Below are 13,141 nucleotides of genomic sequence, written 5' to 3' on the forward strand. Positions count from 1 at the left end.
GATCTTCTATTTCCATTTGAACACACGAGTCAAACAGACAAACCTGATGCACTGAGGAGAGTGGGAATGGCACATGGGGCAGTAATATACCGCCCATCAATACTCAGTAGGGTTGTAATCCTTTAGTAGTTTAGTTTAGAATGAATTAAAATTGAATCAAAATCGCAATTTGAATAAACGAAATTAGCAACTCACAAGGGCTGCCATTTTTGTACCATTATTTTCTCCACAAACAACAAAATCTCCTGTTTTATTCTGTGCAAAAACGGCTAAACCCTGTAGTTTAGACCTGTACAAACATGCTCTGAAATTTGATACTTGTATTAGTTTGTCAGTTCATATTTCAGTCTACTTGGTAAGTGGTCGCAATTTATACAGCGCTTTTCCACCTCCAAGATACTTAAAGCACTTTACAACAAGGAACCACTCCACACCAGTGACACAAACACCAAACCTGTGGGTCAGTGGTTCTGTCGGCTCTACGTCGAGGCCAGGAACCACCAGCCTTTGAATCAGCGGACAAATGTTCACCAACTCAGCTATTGTATGTGATAACTACTACTAAACTACTACTAACTTTAACTTAATCCCAGAGAGAAATGAACCAAGGATCAGATTTGGTTAAATTCTTCAAACTGAAAGTGGGCGTGTGTCTTTAGACTTTTTGCACGACAATATAAAATAGTCTATTACGATGCCAAATAAACTTTTCTTTAGTCCAGCCTTCTTCAGACTAGTTGTTGCTCTGTTCTTAATTTGCTTCACAGTGAGGCATTGTTCTACCTTGTGACTAAAATTAGCCTGTGCCTGTGTTGTGTTGTGTTCTTCTGTAGTTGCCTTCCACTGTTATGAGCACCAGTTACCAGGTTCACTAATCCAAGTCTTCACATGGACAGTGACTTCCATTTCTTGTTCATAATAATCTTTTTTTCGTAGTTATAATTTGTTATAATAACGTTTGTCATGCTTGTGTTTTTTGCAGTTTATTCCTGGGTTTCATAGTTCTGTTTGAGGACTTTTTCCCCACTTAAAAGATATATTTGCTTCTGCTTACTGTCTTACAAACGGTTTGCAGTGGTCCAAAGTTATCCCTCATTTACCTTATGCGTTCAGACCATCTTAGTTATTCACCACGATGAGTTTAGAAGCACATTTCACAACTTTTCAGAGACCAGAGAGTAGTTTTGCCATGACAGTAAAACAAACAACACTCTTTACACTCTCAAAGCTCTTTATAGTCTGCTAATCAGGAAGTGCGCTTTATTGTCCTATGACCAGGAAGTGCGTGTTAGCATGATAATTAGATATAGACAGGGGATCTCAAGAGCTGCTTATGCTATATCTGCACCGGAGCAAGACAAATTTTGCTTAAATACATGGGGAAAATTGGGTACAGGGTCTCGCTCTGTACAGTTTTTTAGAGTCGATGGAACCGGAAACTCTCGATTCACAAGTGCTATCTGTCGTTATATAAATACATTGTTTCCTCGTACTTTTTTTCCTGCATAAATAGTAGTTTTTAGCTTTTGCCTTTGTGTCTTTAGTCCACCAAGAACGCCCTTAACCGACCATTACTCTACTTCGAACTGTCTCTTCATTTGAAATACTTGTCAGGAAAAACTAACTCTTTCCATTTCTCTCTTTCGTTCCTCTCTCCTGGATGAACGAGGACAATCCTGGCACGGCCACCGGTCCATCCTGCCAGTCATTGTCCCGCTCGGAAACGCCGCAGCCTCTGTATCTCTGCCAACTGTAGCACTATTTGAACCTGCAAAGCAAAGCGCACCATTCAGACCCAACTGTCAATACATCACGTCTCTTCAAACTCTTTTATGGAGCGTCCTTTTGAAACCCTGAATAGGCGCGGGGTAATCGGAGCCGCTGCGCTTTGTGGAGGACATCTGTTAACAGCTGACTCCACGGACAGATAAATGGAAAATAGCGCTTGTGTATTTGCGGAATGAGGGGTAAGCTTCATGTGGTCGGCGCGGTGACGGTAAACGCGGCGAGGAGGACTCTTAAAAGCGCTCCTGTGCGGTATCGCGTGTCGCCGCACAGCCATGAAAGCCAACGGTCTGAAAGAGGACTGTACTTCCTCTGAGGCGAAGCGAGGAGGAGGGTCGATGGGAGAGAATAGGAACGATTTAAGACGCGTGCGGCTCGTATGGAACGCCAACGCAGTCATAATATAGAGTCTATGGGAGGGTTTGCATGTGAATCTGACAAGTCCAGAAGAAACTACGATGTACGCTGCCATAATGTCAAACTTGATTTTAATTCTGGAGAAGATGCTGAGATTGATAAATTGCCTATATATACCATAGAGATGGATATAGACAGAGAGTTAGAGATAGAGAGATGTATATAGACATAGAGCTGGATAGATATACATAGATATAGAGGGTAGGTACAGATATACAGCTTCTTCACCTTTCACGGTCTTGCTTTTTTGTTCTTCACCTTTCTGCGTCCTGATTGGCTGAGGGACTGTAGACCGTTGTCCATCAGTCTCCTCCGTGCCGTGTCTCCTGTACAGTACAGAATGTGTTCAGCCAAATTTACATAAACGTTGGATCGCAGTGTGACTCTGAAGTGCTGTACGTTTGCAATTTGTTTTCTCCCCGACAAAACCCACAACGTCGATGAAATGTTCTGCACCGACAAAGACGCCTACGAAGGTTTGAACTTTGAGAGAGTTTAAACAAGAGAGAAATGTGAGAAAGTGTTGATGCCAGTGTGAGAAAAGTGTATAAAGTGTGTGGTGAGGGGTTTTACAGCTGCAAAACGTATGGAATAATTGTAAAAAATAAAGCTACGACACTACTTAGCGGATTTCGCCTATTGCGGGTTTTTTTCAGAACATAACCCCAGTGATAAACAAGGGACCAACGTATAGATAGATAAGATTCATAATAGAACCACGACATCATTGTGTTATGTTGAAAAGTTCATTCTGATAAAGATTGAGGAGTTTAACAAAATCAGAATCTGTCCTATTATTTTACACTATTAATACTTGTTCAACTGAATATCGAGTTTTGATACTAGTTAGAGTATTGGTTAGTATCTGGGTATCTGGAGTTGTGGTGCTCTGGCTGATAATCGAATGAAAAAGCTGGATGGATTACTCACTTTGTGTTTCCAGATTCTATTGGAAAGAAACCTAAAAAAGTTAACCCTAACCTTAATGTTTTACCCTCATGTATTTACTGTGACGTGATTAATCCACCTGTCGCCCCTTTAGACCATGACAAAGGCTGCACTCACAAGTTTTCAATCGCCACATCTCCCAGTCCTAAAAGAATGAACATTATATTAGTTTATTTGTTAAAAATGTCCCTGAGAATACGGTGAAAGAACATATTATTTCAAAACAATCTACTTTTGCAGATGAGGAGAGTGTAGAGCATGACCTGAGCCTGCCCCCTACTGGTGTAATGACGACAGGCCCTCCCCCCCCTCTCTCCACATCCCCGCTCATGTGTAGAGCTGTGAGGGAGGGGGCTAATTACCCACAATGCATCTGGGCCACTGCAGGAGGCTCACCTGACACGCTTCCCAAAATTCCTCCAGCCACAAGAGCTCGGAGCGGCAGCCCAGTGCCACCCACCTGCTCCCTGCTCCTTCCAGAGCTGTTGTCATGGCGCTGCTGTTTATACACACACACACACACACACACACCTATACGACACACACCCACACACACACAATCATATACAACACACTGGGGCTGAATGATTTTGGAGGAAAAAAAGATATATTAAATGCAATATAAGGTGTTCCCTCATCATTAACTTTTATTTCCTGTATTGTCCTGCATTTGAGGCTCGAGTGCTTACAAAATTCCTGTTTCACCTACCCCCTATCTCCACCCACAGCTCCATAATTACTTGTGATCATCAAAAAAAAAATCAGTTCTACAGATTTGCACAGGAAATCCATGGATCTTTTTCTACTATTAAGCTGTTTTAGATTAATACTGTGACGAATACATTTGGCATTATTTTTTACAACAGTGAAAAGTACATTTTGTGAACTTTAATGTGACTTGACATAAATGTTTGGGTCTCGTTTTAGAATCTCAAACATGGATCTGCTCAGAGTTCACTTAAAACAGATGACCAAAAGCTGCTGGTGTTGGTCCATCTCTATTTGTAGTTCAGTTGTTAACCGTTCACTTCTTCTGGTCCTGTTTAAATGTTAAAACTCCAAATTCGCAGTGTTTCCTGTGTGATTAGAGTTGACTTTCGCAAATTGTAATTGTGAGCATTCAGTTTAATTGTGTAAAATTTAAGAGAGAACTCACAATAGAGGAGCGTACTTGTGATATTGGCTCTAAATATAGAAAGTGCAGATGGTAAAAAAAAAGGAGTTGAAAGTGTATTTATGGTAAAACAGCCAGTCTTAACTTGAAATTAAAATAGAAAATTGAAGTAAAAATCATTTTGACTAGATTTTTATCAATCACTAATAGAATAAAATGTGCAAAATTAAAATAAATAAATAAATAAATACATAAAAAAGCAAGTGCAGTAAGATTTGTTTTAAAATTAATAATAAAACAAAACTCTTTCCATCTGCGTTTTTTTCTCTAAAATAAGCTCAGATCAAGGAAAAAACAAAAAAAATCTATTAAGTATAACACATTACAAAAATGGTGCCAGAAGATTGATTTTTAGTTCTCTCCTTCCTCGCACTCACCTCCTCCTCCTCTCTCTCTCTGTCCCCGCAGGAGGAGCAGAACAGAGGCAAGCCCAACTGGGAGCACCTAAACGAGGACCTCCATGTTCTCATCAGTGTGGAGGACACCCAGACCAGAGCCGAGATCAAGATGAGGAGAGCCGTGGAGGAGGTCAAGAAGCTGCTGGTGCCCGCCGTAAGTCCACTATAATACTCCCTACAGTACGCTGGATCAAATGGCCTGTGTCACTGCAGGAAGATGAGAGCGAGAGTCGAAACATTAACCCGTTTATGACTCACTACAGACACAAATTTGCTATTGTTATTTCAGTATTTCATTGTGTTTTGTATGTTTTGCAGCGTTGTATCGATTTATTATTTATCGATGTCACGTTTAGAAAGAGTTATTCCTCTTTACGGTTGTTGTGTCGGTGGCCTTTAGTAGTTTTCAGTTGGGATTTGCAATTCTTGACGCTAAAATAGCAGCATATCTTTGATTCATTTCGATTCACATTACTCCTCTGTGCATTTTTTGGTGTTGCCGGATACGCACGATCTTATCACTTATGGAACAATGGAGCGTTGGTTAAAAATCTGTCAGTGGAGATGTTTAAGCAGAAGAGTCAGCGCTGCATTAGGATGTCAAAGAAATGGACAGTCACTGGCTTTGTTCGTGTGCACGCAGATTATGTTATTTTGAAACCTTTCAAGGGCACATATTATGCAAAGTTGTCTTTTTGTTCAGCTTTGATCCATGTTATAACATTGTTCCCTCATCATAAAAACATACCTGGAGGTGTATTTCATTTTATTCATGCTGGTTTCAGTAATCCTCTGATAAATCCTTTGCCTCTGAGTAGTCACCACACGTGGGTTGAATTAGGCCTGTCACGACAACATGTTTATGAAGTGCGATAGATTGTTGAAGAAAATTTAAATAATACTGAAACCTAAATGCAGGATTATACTCAAAAATATTCCCCCCAAAAAAAATTAAAATCCAGAGCTGCAATTCATAAATGGCAGAATTAACCACTTTAGCAGTTGGTTTGTTTCATAGAAGTTTTTTTTTTATTAGATCCTTAAAAATATCAAAACGTTCCCGCTAGTATGAAGAAAAAATACCCACGATAAATATTGAGCCCTATAAACTAACTTTCTGTTCATCATTAATTGAACGATAACGTGATTATTGTGACAGGCCTAGTTTGAATTTTCTCAGGATTGTTGTGTCACAGGTAGAGAAACCCTTTGCAGTTTACAAGTGCACGAATCATCGCCAGACTCCGCCTTCAAATCACTTTCATTACAACTGCGACGTCAGTTTTTATCTAGTTTGTTTTCCTCGTGGTAATTCCCTTTGCTGCCAGTAGATGGCGAGCTCCACAAAATCACAGTATGGGGAGCACAGAAGCTGGGAAATGTGTGTTTTTTTTAAATTGGCCATTATTATATGTGTTGTTTCAGATAGTGTAAGTGAAACTACAAAATCTGATGTGAATAACGAGAGAGGCCACGGTAAAAAGATGATTTTGTTGTTTAATGTATATATCATAACCCAGTGGTGAAGGGCAACATCCAATTTGCTGTTGTTATGACGATATTCACTAGTTTTTTTTTTCTTTTCCTTCAATGGTTGGTTGCATTGTTTTGTCCGGATGCCTGTGGTAATTAGGCTGCATATGGCTCCTTCACCTCGCCCCGCTGGCCCTTCCTCTGTACTTCCATATATAGCTGATAGAACAGGTTGTCCATGCCCCCTCACAGCTCCCTCTCCTCCTCCTCTTCCTCTAACTTCCTCTGACACTGCTGCTTTTGGCATCAGATGGGTTTTTACTGTTGGGTTGGTGACCAGGTGGCCGGGCAGCTGAGGTTAACATTTGACACCCAAGGCTAGCTGCTCCGCTCAGCCAGGCACAGTCTATTAAATATAATCCCGGTAATGGGACTTGTGATTTCGCATTCTCTCGGATTAGAAACAGCAAGGACGTTGTCTGACCCAGTTGCATGAAATTTGGGCTTTATGATTTTAATGACCTGATTTGAAGAGACATGGAGAGTACAAAACTGTTTTCACTTTTGAGGTGAGAGCAAATAGGCGCGCAGTGAAGTTTTCCCAAAATGAAGGTTGTAAACTATTAATGGCAATCCTCAGGTTACAGTGGTCAAAATGGGACCACACAAGTAGAGATCCAAACAGAATGTAGTTCGACATTTTGTTTTATTTTGACATATTTTGTTAAAGCTTTCTACCATGTTATAAAGTTCCCTGATCAAAAACACGCCTGAAGACGTTCTAGATGTCATCCATGCATGTTTGAGTCATTTTGTGATCTCTCCCAGACTCTTTTCGAACCCTCTTTATGGTTCGCCTGCGTCACTCATGCTCCCACTCGACAATTCTCCATAAATATACAAAAACATGACGCTAAACTATACTCAACAACTTCACAAACCTGATGCGATGTGCAGTAGTCACATTAGCGGGATGATTGTGTTGTGATAGTGCTCTGAAGGGGGAGTAACTTTGCACGAGGAGCAAAGGGATGGCGAGTCAGCTTCAGCAATGTACCTTAAACTTATTAAACATGTAAATATGTAGCATTTTCAAAACAATAAAAGGAAACATGGTGATCTAAATGCGTTATGTGTTAGCAGTTAATACCCCATAGAAGTAAAATACCCCCCTGATTGGTCCACTAAAAACAAATAAATGCATATAAATAAAAATATGAATGCTGTTACCGCTGGAATAGCAAACCAAAATACGATACGGTCTTGCTCAAAGGATTATTAATTGGATCATCATAATCATAAAACACGTAGACACTTAAAATCAGAAGTTTGACTAGTATTTGGTTCATTTTATTGGCTAATTGTATTTATTTTAATTGTTTATTTTGCCGTTTCAGGCCCTCGTAGCTTCCGAGTGGTGCTGCAGTTTGATTCTACCGTGCTAGTAGTGAATTTGATTTGATCCTCTGCGATCGCTGTTGACCTCCCACGCGGTCCACATTGCGCTTGGACTTTTAATGCACGTTGACTCAATCGCCCGAGCACGACCTAGCTTAACGACTAATTTAAATGTCAATACGGTGACGTAGCTGTGACTGTGGCTAACTGTCCCCCGTAGCCTCCCTCCCGTGGCACATTCTACACCCGCTGACCCCTGCGTATGCGAGGGGGTGGGGCGGGGTGGGGGCCCTATCATCCTAAACTAAACAGGATTAAAGAATGGATGGGCTCGAATGAAGGGCGTCTCCGCCGTCTGTGTGCACAAGCGGGAAATCTCATTTGCTAAACGTACAGGAACGCACTTGAGATGAGCAGATAGAAAGAGAGGGATGAGAGGTGGAAAGGCAGGTAGAATTAAAGTTGAGATGTATTTTACAATCCCCATAGGGAAATCTGTCCTCTGCATTTTGACCCATCCTTTAACGCCGCTCGTTGGGACAACCTGTCAGGAGCAGTGGCCGAGTCTTGAGCTAGTCTTGATCGGGACTACCCATAGACCGTATAAAGAAGTAAACTAAGAAAGTGTGAAAAAAGCGTTCGGTTCGTCAAATAAAGCTCATCCAGGCTTACAGTTATAGGGGTAAATTTGGAGCCGAGTTCCATATTTGAAAGTCCGACCGCAAGTGTCATAGCAACCAATCCGGAGCAAGGCTGTTAAAGGTAACACCCCTCCCGCCCCGCTGCTTTAGCAGGGAGCGGGCGCTTGGTAACACTGTCAATCAACCCTGAGCATCTGATTTATCTGTTATTAATGTTTCAGATCTTGATTTACAGACACAATAGCGAAATAAAAAATATCAAGATCATGTAGAGTGGGTTAATACGGACATTTTATGATCAAAATGATGAGCTTGACAGCAGCAGTTACAGAGAGAGGTGACAGTTTTTCAATAGAAAGTGAACTGGGGGCAGAGTCGATGCAGCCGGGAAGGGCGCCCATGTTCACTTCGTATTTAAAATGCAGCGGCTAGCGGATTAGCTATGCCCATTTATATACACAGTCTATGGGACTACCTTAGCTGTAGGATTTGACCTGTTGTGCGTGTATGTTTTGGGTTGGGGGAAACCAGAGTGCATGAAGGAAACCCACCCAGAGAGAACACAGAGAGAACATGCATTTCTGTAAGTTCTAGATACTCAGCTTGGCACAGCTTGTTTAACTTCTTTTTAGTTGCATCCTTCATGTGCGGTAGATCGGACGTTCACCCACTCACCGGATTGTGGTCGGCTTAATCCACGTTACTGGAGCAGTGCATACGAAAGGTACCTCCCTCAACTCAAATAGTTTGATTATGTCAGAGATTTGCAGGCAGGTTTCCATCATTCCACCCTCAAAGCAAAACATATTTTAACATTTCTATGAATTTCCCCTACTTTGGGTGGCTCAAATATAGAGAAAATCCCTAAAAAGAATGATTTGGCCCATAAATTAAATTATTATTAGTGCTGTTGAAAGTGAAACTGTAGAGAAAGGGTATAGTACAATTTATGCAACACACCGCAGTAGATTATAAAAATGGCTTGGCTCCAAGGTTTAAAGAGCAGAACAAGCCCCCATTATCAATCAGAGCAGAATTTAAGAAGAAGTATGACAATTTTAGAGAAATATAAAATTAAAATCACTATTTAAATCTGCCTAACTGCACAGCCTTTCCCTCACTACCTCCACATTCGGTCTTTATAAACCCATAAATCTTTACTCCAATTCTCGCACAGGTTATTGGACCCATTTCTCACCCTCCTCTCTTTTCGACCTGCCCGGCTCCGCCTCGCCCCTCGGCCCGCGACCCCTGCCACTCTGCCTGAACTCTGCCCCGGGACGCGTCGGCGGAGAGATGAGAGAGCCCGGGCGCCGCTGAGCTCAGTCTTTCAAGTGTGGATTTAGTCTCCTGATCCTACCCGCGCGCTACATTCACACACTCTCCATCTTAAGGCCCGGTGCACTCCAGCTAACCTCCGCGCCCATGCCAGCACCCGTTCACTCTCAGCCACATTGGTCGATTTCAGTTCACTGGCTAGGTGGCAGGTATAAATGGAAATCGGGCGGTTTTGCGAAAATGATTCACGTTACGGCTGCGATGTACCGTCCTTAAGTCCATGTAGGATGTTTGAAAGTGTTTTCTACATGTCTTGCATTCAAATCCTTAGCAAACTCTTAAAAAAAAAAACGCCAGGAGCTTGTGTGGGTTGTGTGAAATGAGAGCTTAAAAATATACCTGCCGCTTTGATTTTGGCGGGCTATTTTTATTCTAACGTACAGACTAAAGTGAGCGCTTCTCTTAAATTAAAGTCGACACCATAACACATTTGGATCATTAACCGCAGACGAGGAGTGGCCAGCTATCATTTTCCGAAGGCCCATATTCTAACCCAGGTGTGTGGCAAAGGACAACGCCATCATCGGTATAACAGGCCAACTACAGATGCCGTTTTAACGTTTGTTTGTTTTATTATTTCAAATCAATTAATCAAATCTAACAAATGCTCTTCAGTAAATTTCTGTAAAATATAGGCGGTGGTAATGTAATAGCACACTCTACACTAATAACTACTATCAAAAATGTACAAGGGACACATTCAAACACGGTTTTCTTTCTTTAGACCGTAGACTGTGATTATCAGCTTTAAATAGTAGCATTTTCTTTTCTATTCCCATGCGTCCTTATATCTGTGTAATCCCTCAGTCGTCCAGTAGGTTCCATAGTGGTTCATGTGCGTTTACTAGTCTGTGTGTCTTATACTTGTTCTGATACAGTTCAAGATCATTCTAAAGATATTCAAGGAAACGTTCATTTGTCCCGTGAATGTGACTTTTAAGTATCGATACCTGCTCACACAAGTATCTCGTTTTGATAGTAATTTCCGTATCATTTAGTGTCTGAACGGGCAAAGGTGTGCAAGCCCCACGTGTGCCGCAGTCTGTATATTGATTTCCTCTGGCTCTGTTTGTGTGTTGTGATTGGCAGATGTCTATATTTGACATTGTTACAAACATAATGACTTTAGCTGGTGGCACACGGGTCAGCGCTCTCTGGAGGTTATGAGGAAATGATGGACGTTCGGATAATTGGGTGAGTCCATCTGTGACCAAGCGCCAGCCCCGTCCTCAGATGACCCTCTCCACACTTCTGCGCCGGTGCTAAGGAGACGGAGGATGCTAAGGTTGCTAATGGACTTAAAAAAAAACAAAAATAAAGCATGAACCGTCTCCTTTAACAGGTATTTTTTTATATATTATGTTAACTGTAAATCACACTATTGATCCAAAACTGCTTAAAGAGGACATATGCTTTTCTTTCTTGAGTATTTACTATTAAATTATAACATGTGTAGATGATTATTAAGTGGCTTAATAAAAGGAAAAGGTGCATCAGCTCTCCACAGATCTGACCTGTAACTTGGTCTAGTGGCGTCGCTTCCTTTTCTTTGTGGTGAAGTTTAATGCCATGTAGTGGAATACAGAAGAATATTCCAGTATTAACATCTCCATGGTGACTAACAGGTGGCGGACCATTTACGTGGAAAAGTTACCTAATTAACCTTTAAAATAAAACATTACTATGAAGTGAATTTTAGTTGTATTGGTATTTTAGAGAAGATCTGAACTGCTGAAGTAACCCAAGAAGAAGATATTTGTAGAGGTTTTTACACAGAGTAATACCCCGTGGAGACACAGGGAGGGCATCTGACACACAGGGACATTTCAGAACATATTTGTAGGAGTCTAAACTACAGCGTTAGCAGTTTTCATATTTATAGCTCTCTGCCATGGACATTATCTCACCTAATAATTCCACCCATTGAAATTCGCCAACTCTGAAGACTCCATGACTAACTTTCCAATACCGTCTGTAAACTTCTACCTTTTGATCTAGCAACTCGGACTTGGTTAGCGGTGCTGGCTAGGCCTCGGATGTCCTGATGCGCGCTCATATTGGCCGCCGGGCGCTGGGATTAGCCTGGTTTTTAAAGCGGAGCAGTACACACAGAGAGAGAAGCCCCAGAGAGCGCTGTACTGTCAGTCTAAATGAAACTGTCACTGGAAGAACAAAGGAAGCAACATGGAGGACCTGCAGCCTCCAGCCATATTTTCCATTTGGAACACAATAGCGGCACAGTACAAGCACTTAACCCCCGCAGTGCGCTGTGATGACGGGCTAAACCCAGGCACGAATACTGGGGAAGAAAATGTTGTTTCTCAATGTGAGTGATGCTGAAATAAAATTTGATATGACACGTGCACATGAGTGTTTGTTATTGGCGCTCTGGTCTGACGTCTGGTATCTGGACTTTGTGGGATCAGCAGCAGCTCATTCCTCTCATCTGAAGGTTGGTGGTTCGAATCCTGCTCTCAACATAAACAATACTGGTAGCATGGTGAGATCTACTAGCCCATAGGTTGGCGGTGCGGTTCCAGCTTCTAGTTGTGTCTTTGGGCCCATGTGGCGTACCATCTACCAGAAAAGTTGCGCAGTGTATCTTTTAAAGTGGTTGGTACTTCATGGCATGCATTAAACATACTGGAACCACTCACCCATTCACAATTCTACACAGACACTGGGGGTGATGTGGGTGTCTTGCCCAAGGACACAACAACAGCATTCATCTGTGGGAGCTGGAATCACTTTTTGTTTTTGTTTTTTTATGTGAAGAGGGGGTTTCAAACCGCTAACCTTCAGATGAACCTTCAGATCAAAGAACAAGCGCTTTACCAACTGAGCTACTGTCGCGACTGTCAAGTTTTAAACCTCTTAATTTTCCTAGTTACACGTCAGATCTGTTGAAAGGCAAACCCACTAATGGTAAGACTTCATGACGTGCAAGGTATTTATGAGCAATCAAAACACCTCAATAAATGCAATATAGATGCGTTTAATCCCATTCTGTGGAAAAAGCAGTGACATCTCAGTGGAGACAAGCAGGTGAAAAGTTGCATAGTACACCTTTAAATAAGTCCAGTAAGTGCTAGTACATTATCAGTTCTATACTATTCTCATCCTCCATCTTCTGTCCATCCTCACTGCGACGGCACCTTGCCTACTGTAGCCAGTCCCTTTGTAACAGGCAGACAGATGGACTGTAATGGACGCCAACTCTTGCCGATCCGCGGGGTGCTAGCTAGCGGCTCCTGCGCCAGTATCCGGCTTGGCAGTAGCATTAGCATCCCTGCTCCTGACAGGAACAACGCGCATGGAACAGAGCGAGAGGGACCCGAGCAGGAGGACGGGTTTTAGCAGCGCACCAACAACGCAATCAATAAACGTTGTATTGTGTGAGCCCTTTTCAGCCCAGACTCTCCCTTCGTCAGCCGTGTATGACAAATGAGTACAAAACACCATCTGGCCGCGCATCTCCAATTAATGATGTTTGCTTTGTTCCACTCACCTATCTGCAGGAACAGTTCTGTTTATTTATTCTTTCATTCTTTCATCATAGTTTCATTTCA

General features: G+C 41.9%; 1 protein-coding gene across 5 annotated transcripts in view; it reads left to right on the forward strand.

Annotated features, from left to right (window-relative positions):
• The window catches only part of qkia (QKI, KH domain containing, RNA binding a), a 153,483-nt gene that overhangs the window by 95,525 nt on the left and 44,817 nt on the right, over nucleotides 1-13,141 (forward strand). For all 5 annotated transcript variants that reach the window (XM_033988888.2, XM_033988889.2, XM_055231064.1 and 2 more), the window contains exon 4: nucleotides 4,733-4,876. In XM_033988888.2, coding sequence (XP_033844779.1) covers nucleotides 4,733-4,876 — 144 coding nt within the window. The remainder of the gene's footprint in view (nucleotides 1-4,732; nucleotides 4,877-13,141) is intronic.

The sequence above is a fragment of the Periophthalmus magnuspinnatus genome, chromosome 22, assembly GCF_009829125.3.
Source record: "Periophthalmus magnuspinnatus isolate fPerMag1 chromosome 22, fPerMag1.2.pri, whole genome shotgun sequence".
Taxonomy (NCBI): Eukaryota; Metazoa; Chordata; class Actinopteri; order Gobiiformes; family Gobiidae; genus Periophthalmus; species Periophthalmus magnuspinnatus.